We start from the raw sequence: 18267 nt of genomic DNA, 5'->3' as shown, positions 1-18267 counted from the left end.
CCCAAAGGGCCATAGGGCCAAACATAATTTATTATTTAAATTTAAAAACTACAACAAGGAACCGGCAAGAGGGTGGAGTCGAGAAAATTTAGACTCCATCATGATGTCTTGCATCATATTACACAACATGATTGCGGAGGATGAGCGAGATGGGTATATTGATGGAGAGTCTGATGACGACCAAGATGATCCAAATAGGTAAAAAAGGGCTCGTGCAAAAAAGATAATGGGTCTAATTTGCCTTTCTATCCAAGAATTGGTAGCATTTTTTAAAATGTGTACATTAGGCGCTATAGAATGATACGTTCATATTACACAACATGATTGTGGAGGATGAGCGAGATGGGTATATTGATGGAGAGTCTGATGATGACCAAGAGAATCCAAATAGGTCAAGAAGGGCTTGTGCAAAAATATATGATGGGCCTAATTTGCCTTTCAATCCAAGAACTGGTAGTATCTTTTTAAATGAGTACATGAGGCGCTAAAGAATGATACGTTTCCGTGCCACAAACAAGTACCTACCACAAGATTATGTTGCACATCTTTGGGCCAAAAGAAGCATTGAGTAGGCGTTTAAGTTTTATGTTATTAAATGTTTTTAAAAATGTTGTTTAAGTTTCATGTTGTTAAATGTTTTTTATGTTGTTTAATGTTATTTAATGTTATTTAATATTGTTTAATGTTGTTTCATGTTGCTTAAATGTTATTTAATGTTGTTTAATGACTTAGGAAGTTATAGAAAAAAAAAATAGAATTTTTCATTTTCCGTCGCATTCAAATTGTGGCCTGATCCGGGGCTGGCTAGATTAGGCTGGCCAGTTGGCCCTTTGACCCTTTTTTGTCCAGTGGGGCCCACAAAACCCTTTGGCCTAGCCGTCGGTTGGAATTGATTTTCGAATTATTTTCAATACTCTGGACCCTTCAGTTAGAGATGACCTCAACATCTCTCATTTAATTATTAGCAAATTCAATTGTAAAACAATAAAAAGTCGTCGTGATGTTGGTGAGTCAAAAGTCGAAGCGCTCACATGCACCCAAAAGCATAGTCTGAAATATTGATAATATCGACGAAATATCAAGGATATTTCGGTTTTTTCGAATCACGGATATTTTAGAACATATCCATGTACATATCGTACAAATATCGACAATATCGACGATAATATCAGAAAATATCGATGTCGATAATTTCGCTCACACTTCAGCAATATTTTGTCAAAATGTCGGTGTAATATCGCTAAAATATCGAAAATATCGATGTAAAGGAAGGGAAAAAAAAGAAAAAAAAAAGGAAAAAAGGGAGGAAAAAGAAACACAAAGGGGATTTGAACCCTTCCCATTTTACTCCTCTAACACCGTAACCACCATATATCACTTATGTTTTAGTGATAATATGCTAAAATATTTATATTTATATGAGTGGCATGTTAACAATTACATGCAAAACTATTTTGGGGATTTATCATTTGATGAATACTTTTCATAATAAACTTACTCTACACATAGAGATAATGAAAATAGTGAAAATTTTGAACCTCATAGGAACGTTATGTGGTACTAAATCACTCATGTTTTTTACCATGCAATTTATAAAGTATAAAATATTTTAGTAAATCATTATATATAAATGATTATGATGTGTTTAATATTTTGTTTCATTAATTACTACATATTTTCTACACTCACAGTGTTTGCCAACTCGTTGTATAATCAACTTAAATCAGTTAAATCCATCATGTAATGCATGTCCTTCTAATTTTTTTTTGATAAACTAATAGATAATTGACTAAATAAACATTCTCCAAAGTTTCAATAAAAATTTCCAAGTTTTTCTTACAATTTTCGTGGTTTTTATTCAATTTTTATCGATATCAATAATATCCTGATATTTCCATCGAATTTTTCCTATTTTTGAACTAACGATATTTCCAATATCATCGATATTTTATATCGGTGGCAAAACAGTGGTAGGGCTTTTTAAAAAGACGAGGAGGGCATGAGGAGCACGTGGGGAAGAAATGAACGATGGCAGTCTTGGGGCCCATATTTGTCTCTCACTAACTGACACCGCTGACACTATCATCACCTAAGCTTGAAAGTTTCCCGCCGCGGAATCGTAGCACACCGCGCAGACTACAGGACAAATTCACGCGCAAACAGACTTTCTTTTTACGGCTTCAGTCCATCTTACATGCTCGCCTGCAGAAAATTAGTTGGGGAGCGTAGCCTTACCAAGTCATATTATTTCGAATTGGACTAATCCCAAATTAAGCTGAACCTTATTGGTTTAAACTAAGCAGAAAACTACTTGGATAACCTAGACTGGTATTGGACTAAAATATTTTTGTCTCAATATTTTTATTTTTATTTTGCTATGGAACTAGACTTTGTAATTTGTCACTATCCTACAAAACGTTGTTGTATTACCCCATTCCTCTCCCTTTTTACAAAAAACATCAATCACAAACTTTGCACATATCAAACTGATTCGAATTTCACCTCCAGGTTGTACACCTCTGTTTTGACGTCCATGGAGACCTTAAGCGGTTGGAGGCAGTTGGCGAAGAGGAGGAGGAATTCGACTTTAGAGAGGTCCGAATCTGTGTTCAGAAGTTCCGAGAGGGCGATTTTCAAGATGTTGAAAACCAGGCATCCCTTATGGGTGAACGAACTTGTCGAAGGGATTACTGGGCGCTAGTCGGATTGGATCAAAGAGAATTAGATCTCGGCGGAGCTGAAAGAGAAGAAAGCGAGGAGTGAGAGATGAGGAAGGGGAGGGGGAATTGGCGAGGGGGGAACGATGACAGCTCCGTTTGTGAAAACATAAAGTAGAGAGGCGGAAGGGAGTTAGTCCCCGCGAATCCCATGGTTCTCGACAGGTCTCACTAGCGAGGGAGTTAGTCCATGCGTGTTCCATTTAGTCTCATTTAGCTTAGTCTTTGCACTTAACAAATACATGATTACATTAATACGTAGTCCAGTCTAGTTTAATGAGAGTTAATGAGGTCAAACAAACGCACACCGAATGTCTCATGCTTGTATTAGAAGAGAAGAGAAGCTTTGCCTTGCGAGAAAAACTTGGACAAGGCAACTTGATCAGTTATGTGGTCAAAGACTATTACAAAGGATCAACTCCGTTGTGTTTGGATACCATTACCACCATATGGATACAACATGCATCACCAGACACGTAGTCATATCATGAAATTTAAACACAGAACAATATACTCAAGTGACAACTTTTCTCCGGCAAAACTTTATACCAATAAGGCATGTTTGGTAGGTTGGCTAGGGATTGGACAAGGCAACTCGTTGTGCGTCGGCTTCAGGCATTCACCTATCCCTCGCAACCTCACTATCAAGTATTCAAGGTACGAATTGAACTCTGAATCTCCCTCGACAACTCTTTTCACATGGGTTTTTTGAATTTCAGAAAGTTTTCTCTTCCCAAGGTTCAATTTTTGTTAATTTTAATTGTTTTCTCCTGATTTGGATGACTAAATTTTGAATCTTTTATTTTCCCCAAATCCACATGGAAATGGGTTTGTGGTTGTTTTATGGGAGTGGCATAAGGCAATGGCATCTGGTCAACTAAAAGCTTTTTTTTTTTTCAATGATTGATCAACAATAAGCAAGCGTATACGAGGTTGGAGGGTTCAGGAGTTGAAGTTGAGCACTTGCCTTTAGGTTTGATTTGCATCCCCTCCTTGTCGTTGTCCATATTCTTCTTTGTGAGTCAATGTAAATGTTTAAATCTTTTGAAAATAACATTACGTTATCCGATTTCATTTTCCGTTTCTTAAAACCCAAGTTCTGCTCAACAGGGATGTTGTTGCTACGTGATGATGAGTTTGTGGCTGTTGAAAGTGGTGTTATGCTCTCCGGTGAGCTGATTGTAGCTGTTTAGAGGTTTTGGTTGTATGGTTAGAACCTTATATTGGTTTTTCGGATGAGGAAAATACATGAAGGACAAATTTTAGCCAAATTAGTTGTTTGCATTAGGTTTTGAGGAATTCAAGTAAATTGTATATAGCTAGGACTTAGAAATCTGCACTTTTGGTTGTACATAGGCTCCCAATTTTTTGGGCAAAGGAAAGCAGGAAGAGAACACCAATGGTGGTGACGATGGAGAGTCCCTTCTTTGCGGTGGGAATCGACGGTCCATGTGCAACATTTAGCCTAGTTTATAAGATGAGGGGTTAAAATGCAGACCAAATGACATGGGGTTTGTTTAATTTTATCAAGTTTTGTACTGAGGTAAAACTCCCTCCCCATTTCACATAGTTCTAAATGCTGATTAGCATATATGTGTAAATAGGATTGTATATGGTTGTATATATGTAGTAATAGAATTGTAAACATTGTTGTAATTATGTGGAACTAGAGTTGTAAACCTGTGGTATTGCACGGGCTTTTTTGGCTCGTGATGTCTAAGATTGGGTTTCAAAACCCCTCTTATTTTGGATATAGATCCGAATCCATATCTGATCCATGAGACCCTTAACGCCATCAAACAATGAATATGCTTCATATCCAATTTAATTGGACTAATCCTACCTAATCAGGTCTACCAGAGGAGAGACCATAAGGATTGCGGCCTGAAGTTAAATTAGATTCCCGAATTCACCGGACTAATTGTCCCAGCAGATGAATGGGTATCAATAGAACATGATTCAAAGCCCAGTCCAGTCCCATCCTAGCATGTCCAACACTCGAATGTTGTCCAAGGTTGACCCAATGGTCCTGGCCATTGTATATATAACGCCACCAATCATCTCCGGTGCAATAAACTTGTTGTGGATGTTAGTCCTGACTGGCTCCGGCTTCTCATCCGAAGATGCCTCTCGCTTCTGTTTCAAGCGTAGAAATTAACAGATAGACGTAACCACACGTTTTGACAATAATTACGTCGATTGATACTTGAAAGAACATCATATTTGGACAACAATATTTTCCCCTGCAGTACTATCTTAGCTCACAAGAAAACTTTCTATCGTGTTGGTAGCCATACAAACGGCATGAAGTTAAACTTACAAGACAGATTAACGGTGGCAGTGCAAACTGAACGGAGTTCATGCAACCCAAGACGATGTTTCCAGCATCCACATGCCACATTATTATTAATTGAGGGCGTGCAGATCATGCCATGTCGAATTTTTAAAACAAGTAGCATCGACACAAATAGAGATGGACAAATACCCATTGATTATGGATAACCGTGGTTACCTGCCCATTTAAATTAAACGGTTACGGTTATGGGTAACTGTTTAGATAAATAAATGGTTATGGGTATAACCGTTTACCCGCAAAATTTAAATGGGCGGTTATGGGTATTAACCGCGGTTATAAACGGGTAGTTGTTTACTTATTTATTTTATATATGTAAAATTAACACAAACCATGTTCTCGATCCAATAATACTTAGCACCCAATAAATTAGCAAGAAATTCATCGGTCATTCTCTCAATAACACTGCTACAGGAATGATGATTCTCATCATCAAGGAAATGACCAAATTAATTTAAATTCCTTGCGGGTAACCGTGAAACTGACTGAAATGCCTTGACAGAAATGTCTTCTAAACAATTTTTGTAACCGAATAAGACTTAGCAAATATTATATTTACCTTCATTGGTAACAGTTAAAAATATCGTCCGTAAACTATTATTTCAATTATTAGAATTGTATAAGGACTTAAAAAATTAAAATATGAGAATATATAATGAATATACCTATAACGGTGTTTAATTGTCAAAAAAAAAATTATGACAATTTTTTTTTAATTTTCAAGTTGTTAAAAAACATGTAGACGGGTGAAAAAGGGGTAATGGTAAAAAAAAAAGAAAAAAAAGAAAAACGGGTTAAAAAGGATAAATGGGTAAACGGGTATTAAACGGTTACGGTTAAATGGGTATGCGGTTATAAGTGTGGTTAACCATTTATAAACGGTTATGGGTATGAGTATAACCGTTTAGGCAATTACCCAACGGGTAAACGGTTATGCGGGTATGAGCATAAACAGTTATGGGTAAATAACCGTAGTTACCCGCCTACCATAACCGTTGCCCATCCCTAGACACAAAACAATGTCAATGCAAATAAAGAAGATGATACATGCTAACCAGATTAAACTCGAACAACGTGAAAGAATAACACACTTCTTATAATTATGATAAACAAACACATATAGAATTATCTTGACACTAGTGTTAGTGTTAGACGCGAATTCAACGAAAACATCACGCGTTGTCTGTGCCTACGGTGAATACCTTTGGAAATACAAGCCAATGCAGGGCTAAACCAAACCAAACCAAAGTATCTCCCATTTCCAAAAATCCATTACCCAAACATGAAATCAAGGGCTAATGTAGATGAACAGTCACTTCGAAATGGCATTGTCAAATTACATCACTTACCGCTGTGCGCAATTTATCGATCAATGCCATTGCCTTCTGCTTCATACAATGTTGAAATCCAACACAAAATGCACACGACAAATTTCATTTAGAGTTACTTATGTAGAGAACATTTCTACTCATAAGCGCTTCTAGTAAAAGTGTTTTCATTATAAACAAGCTCGCATTTTCATTAAAATTCAAGTGCTTCTTGAATAAGCATTTAATATCATCTCACAAGTACGTCTTGAAGAAGCATTTATTATCATCTCACATATACTTTTCTAGAAAGCGCTTCTATGATGAAGAAGCTCTTTTTGACATTTTATACCATACAGAGGCCTCCAGCGTTACAAAACGGCTTAGTCCTTGCAAAAACAATCTCAAACAAACATGCCCCTAAAATAATAAAGGAACTATTTGCTGATTTGAATAAAAGATTTTGAGAAAAATTGAGAATCCGACGGGCTGACTGCATTCTCAACATTATTTGCGCCTAGGGAGGAAATATGGGATCGTAATTTCTGGATTGCGGGTACGGCCAAAGTTCGACCGTTAGGTACTATTTGGTACGTGGGACGGGACGGGACGGAGCGGGACGAGCCGTTCCGTCCCATGTTTGGTGCGCCTAAAATCTGTGGAACGGGTTGTCCTATGGGACGAAATTTTGCTGATTTTTCGTTCCACCTCTTCCCCCTGGAACGACCCGTTCCACATCCGTGGAACACAAATTTATAACATTTTATGACAAAATTTCTCCTTATCTTTTTCAATATTTACATCATCTGTTCCGTCCTGTTCCGTCCCGTCTGCGTACCAAACGGTACCTTAATTACGTTACCGTCCACAAAAAGTTAAAAATTAAAAGAAGCAAATCACACTTTGAAGCAAAAAGTTCAGTGCATGTAGCAGTTTGGTCCTTGTATTTTAGAAATTTGACCAATACAACTTTTAATGCTACAAATTGCCCCACGTTGCCTCATTTTAAACTATTACTTAATAGCTATTTTCCGATCTAGGTCTCGTTTGGCAGTTTGGAATGTAATGACTATTTCAGTCGAATAAGATAAATAGTCATAGGATAGTACTGACTAAATTAATCAGAAGTTTGGTGTAATATCAGACTAATGACAATATTATTTATACGGTACTGAATATGAATTCAATGTAATTATCTAAAAACTCAAATAGTTTTCAAATCCTAATCTTCAATATAAAAAGCAAATTAAAAAGCCCCATTTGAAGCAAAATCTAATTAAAAAAAAGGCCCAGATGAAATTTTTCCTAATTTCCAAGTTCTATCATCATTCTCAGCCAAGATTTCAAAATAAACCCAAATCAGATCAGAAATAGCAGCAAAAAAATATCCCATTCAAATTCGATGGGGAGATCCCAATTCGAATTCTCAACCAAGATTCCAAAATAAACCCAGACCAAATCAGAAAATCCAATTCGAATTTGACTGTTGTGAATGAGAATGAAACTCTCTTTGTACGGTGCTTGGCGCAACGAGGAGAGAGCGATGAAGAGAGCAGCGACGGCGAAAGAAGACGATGAGGAGAATGGTGACAGCAAGAGAAGGCGATGGGAAGATCGACGACGGGGAGATCGACGTCGGCGATAGGAGACGACAATGAGAATGACGACAACAATATGAGACGACGGCGAGATGAGGTGTGGTGGAGAACGAAGTGCGAGAGAAAGGAAAAGGATTCAGACTAATAATCCACTCCTTTTGGAAAAAGGTTTATTCAGCAGGTGTATACCCTACTAAATAAGCAGACTGATTAAATTAAGGAAATTTTTATTTAAATCCATGCAACATCTTTTTACACCCAACTTAAAATTTTGAATGTTAATTGTTTATTTTACCCTATTGCATAATTACTATTAAGTACAAAATGAAATTAATAATAAAACTCAAATTTATCAATAAACTCAAACACTATAATTAAACCCTACGATCATTCTTTGTTTATCATACGTTCATTCTGCTAAAACCCTAATAGCTCTCATAGAGAAAAATAAATTTTATTGGATCTTGAAGATGATTAAAACATGGTTTTTCTTCTTGTAAAGACTATTGGTAAACTCTATTATCCGTTTAAGATTAAATCTCATTCTGCTTACTAAAACGTGAACGCGAAATTCGTTCAATTCAACCATCTTCCTCCGGCCCGGCTAACACAAGAAAGCTCTGATCGTCATCAAATGTGATTTTAATTTTGTTGATGCACAAAACCGGAGGGGTCTTGGAACAATGTAAATCCGACCGTGAATCTGCATGAAAGTAAATAACATAAGAAGTATCGTGGTTCACCCCAAGGTTTAAGCTATGTCCACACTGATATTGTATTTCTGAGGGAGAGAGAGCTCTGAATGAGCGTGAGAGCTTTGAGAGGATGAGGGAGCTTAAGGCCTAAGAATTGGCCTCTCCTAATTGTGAGGGTGATGAGTCCTTTTATAGAATAAGGGCTCCTCACTTATTATATATTTGCCCCTCCATTTATTACATAATTACATTTGAGTCCCTAGAGTATTTGTGCGAGATCTAAATACAGAGGCCCTAAGTATGGTATAAACAGTAGTCCCCCAAGTCTTCAGTCAAGAGAATCTTTTGGTTGGAGACTTGAAATTCAGTCCATGTGTGGGCCGAAGTAACTAGATGTCGTCGAGAACTGAATACTCGATATGAGGCGGCGCTCAATGTGAAATGAGGCTCAACTAGATGTAGTACATGTTGCGAGGCTGCTCGGCTTATGGCTTATGTTGCCTTGGTTAGCTCAGCTTGTGGTGTTTGAAGGTGAGGGAGTCCTTTTTATAGAATAAGGGTTTGCTCCTCAATACATAAATGATGGGCTAGAGTTGATGCTCGCGGCGAGGCGGTTGCTCAGTAGGCGGCGATGCTCTTTAATGATGGTGAGGGAGTCCCTTTTATAAAATAAGGGCTCGCTCCTTAATACATGAATAATGTGCTAGAGTTGATGCTCTCTAATGATGGTGAGGGAGTCCCTTTTATAGAATAAGGGCTCGCTCTCCAATACATGAATAATGTGTTAGAGTTGATGCTCTCTAATGATGGTGAGGGAGTCCCTTTTATAGAAAAAAGTAACTTATACGGGGTGGAATGCAATTACATTTACTTGATACACAATGTCCCTTCCAGCCTTTGATTTTCTATGACATTTAAACGCAAATCTACACAAAGGTTAATACCATTAACAAATTAAGGATGAAGATACGGGTGAATGATATTACATTCACAAATTATTCATCAGTAACTGCAGGAAGATAAAGAAAGTTTATTTAACAAATCATACCTCTTGATTGCAGAGTAACCACACCATGCATCCAATGCAAGAAATGACGTTCTTAGAGCACCCATTCCGACCGAAACTAGAGACATAATTTACGGAAGCAAAGAGACTCAAAACAGCACAACCACACCCATTTCTCCCAAACCTGCTTATAACGTTTTTCCATGAAACCACGTCCCTTTCCGGCATGCTTTCAAATAGCAAAACAGCACAACCCATTTCCCCATTCTTCCCAAACCCATCAATCATCGCATTCCACGCAACCGCACATGGTTCAGACATTTCCTCAAACACCTTATGCGCATCGCACAACTTACCAAGCTCGGCATAGAAGCTCACAAATGAGGTCTGTATAAAAGGGTCGCGCAAAGTGTATGGGACTCATCAAGGAGTCCAAATAAACCAAATCCTCGCGCGACGATGACGGAGTGCCGGCCGATTCGATTCCCCGCGGGTCTGACGATCTAGAGGCTGCCAAGCGGTAGATTCACGGTGGCGGGAAGATTTAGTAGGGGGAGAAGAGGCGTTGATGAAGTGATGGCTAACAAATGGAGCAGCAGCTCCTTTTCCTTCTTAGTCTTCTTCTTCGATTTCAATCTTACATATGACTAAAAAATTGAATGGGTGTAAAAATAAATCTACATACTGAATTAGGTTTATAGGGGTATATTAGGTATTAAATTTGGGTTTAAAGAGATCTTAATAGTTTAGTTAAAAATCAAATGGGTGAAAAGAGTAAATTGGGTGTAGAAATAGGTTAGATGGGTTTAAATAAAATTACCCTTAAATTAATTCGGCGACTATTTAATACGAGAGGACACCAAACGACTAGGTCCGTATTATTAGCCTTATCTGATCCCTTATACGATCTGGTAAACGAGGCCAAGTAATGGTTGGCTATCCATAAGTAGGAGAGATTTTTTAATGTGCCAGGAATATAAGGCTGTACGTCATCTGTTATTACACAAGTGGAGAGAAGTTTTCTTTTTCAAGTGTTCCTCCACTTGTATAATGACATATGGCTATGTGCCCATATTGCGGGTACACTAAAAAATCTCTCATAAGAAAGATGGAGTAAGTAATTTAGACTAAGTAATATTTTTCTGAACAAACGATATTATTTACACTAAGAAGGAAGGGAGTGGGTTTAGCCTCACAGTAAGCTAGCAGTAATGTTGTTCAAATTTGTCTTTGGCGAAAATCGAACCTAGAACTTCTCACTTATAAGTAAAGAGGAATATTATTATACCATGCTACTAAGTGGCAATTGAGACTAGATAATTGTATAGGGGAAATCATTGTAAATTGATTTAAGAACATAATGATGATTTTACTGTAAGCAAACATTATTATCCATTTTAACAATTGACGGCCATCTTAACAAACAATAATAACCATAGTAATGAGAAATTGGGAAAAGGATCCCCCCGGATCCTTTTTTCTGGGAATCCTAGGGATCTCGTGATCGTGACCGTGCATCGTATATTGTGCGGTCGGAAATCATTTCAAAATTTAAAATTTAAAATTAAATATAAATAGTACCTAACGAAAACTGACCGCATGATATACGATAAGCAATCACGATCACGAGATCTCTAGGATATCCAGGAAAAGGATCCGGCGAGGATCATTTCCGAGAAATTGGTCTAGATGATAATTTTTCTAATTAAAAAATGATTCTCTTTTTAGGCACGTCGTCGATATTTAATTGTTTTGTTGTCAATATTTGATTCAATTGTCCACTAATATCCAAACAAGTGTTTTTTTTATGGAAAATAATTAAGTTATATATTTCATTTGCTATGCTCAAGGCGGTAGCACTAGCAACCAATATAACCAACTAGCAATTGGTATGGTATTCCTTGAACATTCCTTTTATAGAGTTCTAAGTTCGAATTAACACCTGACCACAATTAAAATCTTATCTTTAAAATTTGTGAAATTGCATAGACTTATTTGTAAGGTACTTAGAATCTGAAATTGATGCTTAGTTTATCACGGATTCATTGTCTTCGGTGGATTTAAAATTCTAAATCATTGTTTACTAACCAACTACATCTATTTGTCACCATTAACAATTTGGGTTAGTTCATTACATCTTATCCGTCAAATCTGGCGATGACAAAGAGAGATGGTGCCACTTCAAAGAGATGACAAAGGTACGTGTTGCAATTGAACTCCATAGATGTGATAATGAGAACGGGAGACGAGTCTTTAGAAGGCTAAAGTTTCTTTAAAAATGTTATTATCTAGTGTCTATATATGACATCTATTAATTCACATGTTACGAGTCTAGTATTCATTTAAGAGAAAAAAAGGGAACTTTAACGAAAAGCACCCGGTATTGTTCACTTTAACGAAAAACCACATTTTTACACTAAAAAGTCAATCCTGGTACTATTCACTTTACCCTTTATTTTGTCCTTATCATTAAAACTCAGAGTTTTCAAGCCCTTTTCATTAGTTTTCCTGGAAAAAAAATGAATCAACTAAGTGCTAAGTCAAAAATAAAAGAGTTGACTTGTTAACAAAAAGACTTGACAATTAGATAATATGATCCATAAAAAAAGATAGATATATGGGGAAATTGTGTAATATTATGTTATGAATAATTTAAAAATATAAGGGCTCGTTTGGTCCGCAGAGTGAACTTCTAAATATCTCATATTCATTTATTTGGTGGGAGTGAAGGATCCTTAGTCTGGTATTAAAGCCCAGCAATGTGAAAGAGAAAAATTCAAGGTATGTGGGAACAAACTACTACACCAAACTAATAAATGATACGATAGTGTTTCGTGTATGTATTTTTATATAGATTCACCGCGAGTCTTAATAAATTTCAACATGAACAATATTTCAATGTTACATCTCACATCACTTTCATGGAAAGTTGAAAAATATCATATTTGCTCATAATCGCTTTTGATAGAAGCTCTATATGTTGTCACACTAGAAGCGCTTTTAGCCTTTTACCCAATCTAAAAGCAGTCCCAAGCCAAGCATCCTTCAACAACCAAAACCTGAGATACTTTTTTGGTGTCTCTAGTACTTATGTTGATGGTTTATCACCTTGAAAATTGGTAAACTCCCAGTTGTGGGAGGCGAGTGTTGGCATGAATCTTGCAACACATCCTAATTTGCAAGGATTTGTCATATCTTTAAGATTTTAGTCAACTTTAGGATCAAACTAAATGGACTCTAGGCATATATATTCCCACAAAGTTTGAATCCTCCACTATATTTTTTTGGTTTTGGAATCGTGCTTATGTCTAAAGCTACATCGTTTCAGACTTTTATTTACCTATCTTTCTGATATAAATCTTAAACACGAAAAACCTTAATTCAAAATGCTTAACACCCGTAAACCCCGAAGACACAATAACAAACTAGAATTTGTGCTGGATTGAAGTCCAACTTGATAATCAAACAGATTGGTACATTATTCCTTGAATAATTCAAGTTGTTATGTAATTAGTTGTTTAAGAAGGAAATGGGAGGACTAGGTCGACTTAGATAATATCAAAATCTGTACGTGTATTAGTTAGTAAGAAAACTACATAATTCGATCAAGGCACCCGTTGGTTTCGTCCGCTGCACAAAACAAGGGAAGAACCAGCTAGTAACTTTCACAAGTTAAAGTTGAAAGTTGGTGTTTGTACATTTTTTACCATGCTTGGCTGAGGCAGATGCAGGAACACAAGTATGTATACGAAAGAAGCAGATGCAGGAACACAAGTATGTATACGAAAGAGCTAAGGTTCCTTTGATGCGAGGAAACTGAGGGCCCGTTTGGTAGCGGAATGCATTGGATTGTTTCGAGTTACCAAAATGATAGATTGTAACAAAAGGAAGACGTTCGTGTGAGAAGTCCGAGTCACTTGGCTGCAAGGCCATGATGCAAATTTCCAGTATTTGTTAGCTAATTCATGTATGCGTCCAACTGAATGTCGTAATACAGGCAACATAATAATCTATATGCGTATGGTAAGCAAAGGAAACACGAAAATTCAATCAATCAAAGCCACCCGTTAATTCAACGCTGCACAAAATCTGGGAAGAACAAGCTAGTAACTTTCACAAGTTTGAAGTTGAAAGCAGGTGCATTATCTGCATTTGTACCACGGTTGGTTGAAGCAGATGCAGGAAACAATTATGTACATGAAAGAGCTAACATCCATCCGGCGCGAGGAATCTGAGGTCCCGTTTGGTTGGCGGAATGTAATGGATAATTTCGTGGTACCAAAACGACATACCTATGACAACCGAAGATTATGTTGTTCTTGTGTATGGTCCAAGTCACTTCACTGCACCGAAATTTCCAGTATTAGTTTCTTAATTTACAGATGAATTTAATTGTATTACGAGTTTTGATGCAACATATGTAAGAGGTTCTGGAAAATATAAGGTGCAGCAAAAGCTGCTAGCAACTTCTGGGTATGTAAACCCTTTTGATAGGTGCAATTAGCAATCCAGTGAGTGAGATAAGCAAAAAACTAAGAACTATTGTTTACCTACTACATATTTTACATCAAAATTTGCTTTAATCTGGGGTAAAAATACAGTGTTGTCCTCAGTTTTTGAAGGTATAAAAGGATAAGAAAGAAGTCGACCATGCCAGGTTACATAAGTTGCAAGTGGCATATGTGTCAATGTTCTACATGCTAGAGGAACATATGTACTTAATTCTAAATCAACCCAATGACCATTTGATTTGGATTTCACTTGGATTTATGTTCCAAGATCACTTTTGATGTCACTGATCGTATAGATTTAGTGCTAATTTGTTAGGTCATTTGATTTTTTTACAAATAGGATACTTACCACATGTAATATGTCACACCTTTGCACAAAGAGTAAAACTTTTGTGCAACTTCATCCATGTTCCGATCCACTTTTCTACACCCGAATCTGCTCAGATTTTTGTGATTCTTGAACCGGCGCGTTCCTTAACTACGTATGTATCGGGTGTGGTGAAAAAATCCTGGTTCGGTTCGGAGCATTCTTCGAAAATCGCTCGAGATGACAATAACATCATTATAAACCCTAATCCTGACCATTGGGGCTTCAAATCCGAATAAATCCCAAACCCGTAATCGGAAAAACACGAAAAAACACTCGTCGGAAAGCTAAGATAGTTTCCTACAAGGTGAAAAAGATTTCACTCAAATCCATCAAGTGAATCTCAACTTGTGATCAAATCAGTTGAGCACAAAAGCACACCCAAAGCAAGAATGAACACCTCATTTTCCAAACCCAGCCATTTACACCTCTCCCACCCGGAGCATCCACAACCGTCCACAACGGTTCATCCAAAGGCCCACATTCAAACTTCCTCAAAGGCAGCGATCCGCGTGCTGGGGCACTCCACCAATCAGCGCTCAGCTTTGGGATATCGTCCCTCACGCACTTGACTATTTAAACCGTCCAATTTCCGTCATCTTCTCACACAACGAAACTACCTGTGAATCAACACACGCACATTGCTGGTCGATCCAGATCTCTCTCTCTCTTCCCTCTTTGAAATTTCAGTCCTCCTCCCCCTTCCCCTTCCCCTCCATTTCCAAACCCTAACCCTAGCTTTTGAATTCGATAGCATGGCGACCGAAGAAACAACCGTGGCCGTCGCGATCGAGACGGTCGAGAATCCTCCTCCCGAGCCGGTCACCGCCGAGACGGCGGACGACAAACCGGCAGACAATCCCGGTAAGCCCAGCAAGGCCAAGGAGCCCAAAGCGAAGAAGGCACCTGCTCCGAGGAAGCCGAGAGCCGCTCCCGCTCACCCTCCGTACGAAGAGGTAACGCATTTTCTGGAATTTTCTAGAATTCGAATCCTCAATTTCTCGATTCGTGTGCTGCAAGTTTTGGGAATTTAGGGTTTACGATCTGATTTTTCCGGTTCGATTTTGTCTCTGCAGATGGTTAAGGACGCGATTGTGACTTTGAAGGAAAGGACTGGTTCGAGCCAGTACGCGATCACTAAGTTCATCGAGGAGAAGCACAAGCAGCTGCCGCCCAACTTCAAGAAGCTTCTGCTCTTCCATTTGAAGAAGCTTGTGAGTTCTGATAAGATCGTTAAGATCAAAAACTCCTACAAGATCCCGCCTGTGAGGTCCTCGGCGCCGAAGCCTGCTTCTCCGGTGAAGAAGAAGCCGGCCGCTAAGCCCAAGGCAAAAGCTCCTGCTGCGAAGCCTAAGGGAGGGAAAAAGCCAGCTTCCAAAGCTCCGGCCAAGCCAAAGGCTGCTGCCGCCAAGCCTAAGGCGAAACCGAAGGCAAAGCCCGCAGCTAAGCCAAAAGCTGCTGCTCCGAAGCCCAAAGCGGCTGCTCCGGTTAAGTCTAAGCCTGCTGCCAAGCCTAAACCCGCCGCCAAGCCTAAACCCGCGGCCGCCAAGCCAAAAGCTGCTGCTGCCAAGCCCAAGGCGGCTGCTCCGAAGCCGAAGCCAAAGGAGAAGCCAGCCAAGGTGTCGAGGACGCTGACGAGGTCGTCTCCCGGAAGGAAAGCTCCGACCCCCCGGCCTGCCCCTAAGAAAGCGTCGGCTCCGAAGAAGGCTCCTGCGCGGAGCGTGAAGTCGCCGGCGAGGAAAGCTCCAGCTCGCAGAGGAAGGAAGTGAGAGAGTTTAGAGAGGAAGAGAGTCTAGTTGGTCTGTAGGGGTAGTCTTGTAAATCTCTCCGTCTCTGCAGTTATAAAAAAGGAATATAAAATCCGGAATTTATTTTATATTTTCCATTTTCGAGTAATTTTGTGCCTGAAGATCGGTCTGTTTATTTTTGTCTAGGGTTTTGTGGGGGAGAGTTTGGGATCGGATTGTAACAAAGTACAGTACATTTGAGTTGATGAATTAGAGAAGAGGAAGAGTTATCGTGTTCCCCCCTGCGCATTTTAGCATTATTCTGCATATTCCAATCGCGTGAACGATCCAAAAAGGAAGCGACGACGTTTCATAGACGCTAGCCTGCTTCTTTTCCAAGCTTGGTAAACTCCCAAACCATCTGCGTGCGTAGATTTCAATTCAAACTTATGGAAATTTAGAAAAAACCCCAATGCTCATAACAATATTAGGTTAAAGTAATTTAGTCTTCGGTTTTCATTACTTGTGTTTGGTTCCTCTTCCCAATTTCGATTGTTCGTTAACTGTTTTTGGGTCTCGGCTCCTCTAATATCGCATGTATATAAAAAATCAGGCAATGTAGGTTTACATGGAAACAGATATCGGCAAAGTAGACGTGTAAGCCCCGTCGATAAGATGGTAGAAACAAATCCGGCAAGAGAAATGTTTTGATATGTGGCCGAGATAGGCAAGAGAAATCTTTGATATATGGCTGAGATTCGGAGATAAATGATGTGAATAAGTAGGGTTCGGGAGTCAGTGCTACATCGTAGACATGGAACAGGTTCATTACACGAGAGGATTGTTGGATCATACTGGAAATACAACTACTGAATCAAATCATACCCGATTTTACTATCAAATCATACCCGATTGTTAGAATGTAGGGATGCGAGATCAGAAAAGAAAGTACTGAGAGCCGGTGTTCATTTTACTATCACCTATTTGCTCTGATTTTGGCAACTCTTGGATGTAATAGATTTATTTTCGATCATGGTAGTGACTTGAAATGAGCAGAATACATAGCTTCCTTACTGATTATGATACTATTAGCCCAACAAGTTGAGATGCGCAAAACATGAAACGCGTTTAGTGTGAGCTGAGCATTACCTTGCCTGCCTGCTACACCAGGTGATAAATTACAAAGATTTAGCCTGAGGAGGGATTATAACCTAGATGTGAATCTCCTAGGAGGTTTCCATTTCTTATATGCTGTTTCTGGTAATTTATTTCTTAAAACTCTGTTCCAGTCTCCATGTTGTTTTCAGTTGCCTTTTCTGGTCCATGTTTCCCTTGTCTGCTTATTGTTCCATTTTCAGCATCGTGGTTACATTTATATACTTGTGAATGTAATGCCATGCAAAAATTACATTCTTTCGTTATTCTGTTTGCTCACCTTACACAACTGAAACTTAGGTTAAAGAAATCGTTCTATCTAGGAACCAGGAGTTTCTACCCCGAACTTAGGCTATTCTTATATCTATGCTAGTTTCAACTACAACAAACGCTTGATAGTTAGATCCCAGGTTTGTAAATTACACAAAACCTAGAGCAACTGGAGAACTTGTTTGGTGGAAATAAGATTTTGAGCAACTTGAGATGAGAAACACTGAGAATCGTTAAAGGATTGCATCAACGTTTGGCATTAAGTTGTTGGATGCACTTCATGTGCATATGTGGATATGTTCTTATGCTGCCGGATTCACAAGCTACTCAAGAGATGTGAAAGGAACCGTTGGACTTATGAAACAACAATGCCAAAGGAAAGAGTTGTTGCTGATGAGTCGACGACCAAGGAGTAGAGAAACACAGGCAGGCATGTCTTTTACCATTTTTTTTCTTTAAAGGTTAACCATGTTTACTACTGATCTTGTCTTGAGAGATCTCTGTCTTCCCCTCTCATTTATGTATCATTTTCTCCCCTTTTTATTTCCTAACTTTTATTTA

The 18267-nt window shown here is 38.5% G+C and overlaps 1 protein-coding gene across 1 annotated transcript; it reads left to right on the top strand.

Moving 5' to 3' along the window:
• The first annotated feature begins 15155 nt into the window (after positions 1–15155).
• LOC103419889 (histone H1-like) lies at positions 15156–16579 on the top strand. The gene is made up of 2 exons (XM_008357980.4): positions 15156–15510; positions 15631–16579. The coding sequence occupies exons 1-2, from the start codon at positions 15310–15312 to the stop codon at positions 16321–16323; spliced, it is 894 nt and encodes a 297-aa protein (XP_008356202.2). The 5' UTR covers positions 15156–15309; the 3' UTR covers positions 16324–16579.
• Positions 16580–18267: the final 1688 nt, after the last annotated feature.

Source organism: Malus domestica, chromosome 05 (genome assembly GCF_042453785.1).
Source record: "Malus domestica chromosome 05, GDT2T_hap1".
In the NCBI taxonomy this organism is placed as follows: domain Eukaryota; kingdom Viridiplantae; phylum Streptophyta; class Magnoliopsida; order Rosales; family Rosaceae; genus Malus; species Malus domestica.
The sequence above is the reverse complement of the archived record's forward strand: the minus strand, read 5'-3'. Positions and strand labels throughout refer to the sequence as shown.

What these genes read in the sequence shown, in the direction of transcription:
- LOC103419889 (XM_008357980.4), top strand. Translation starts at nt 15,310, where the DNA reads ATGGCGACCGAAGAAACAACCGTGGCCGTCGCGATCGAGACGGTCGAG. An exon ending in CTCACCCTCCGTACGAAGAG is followed by an intron (nt 15,511 to 15,630) that starts GTAACGCATTTT and finishes TTGTCTCTGCAG; the next exon opens with ATGGTTAAGGACGCGATTGT.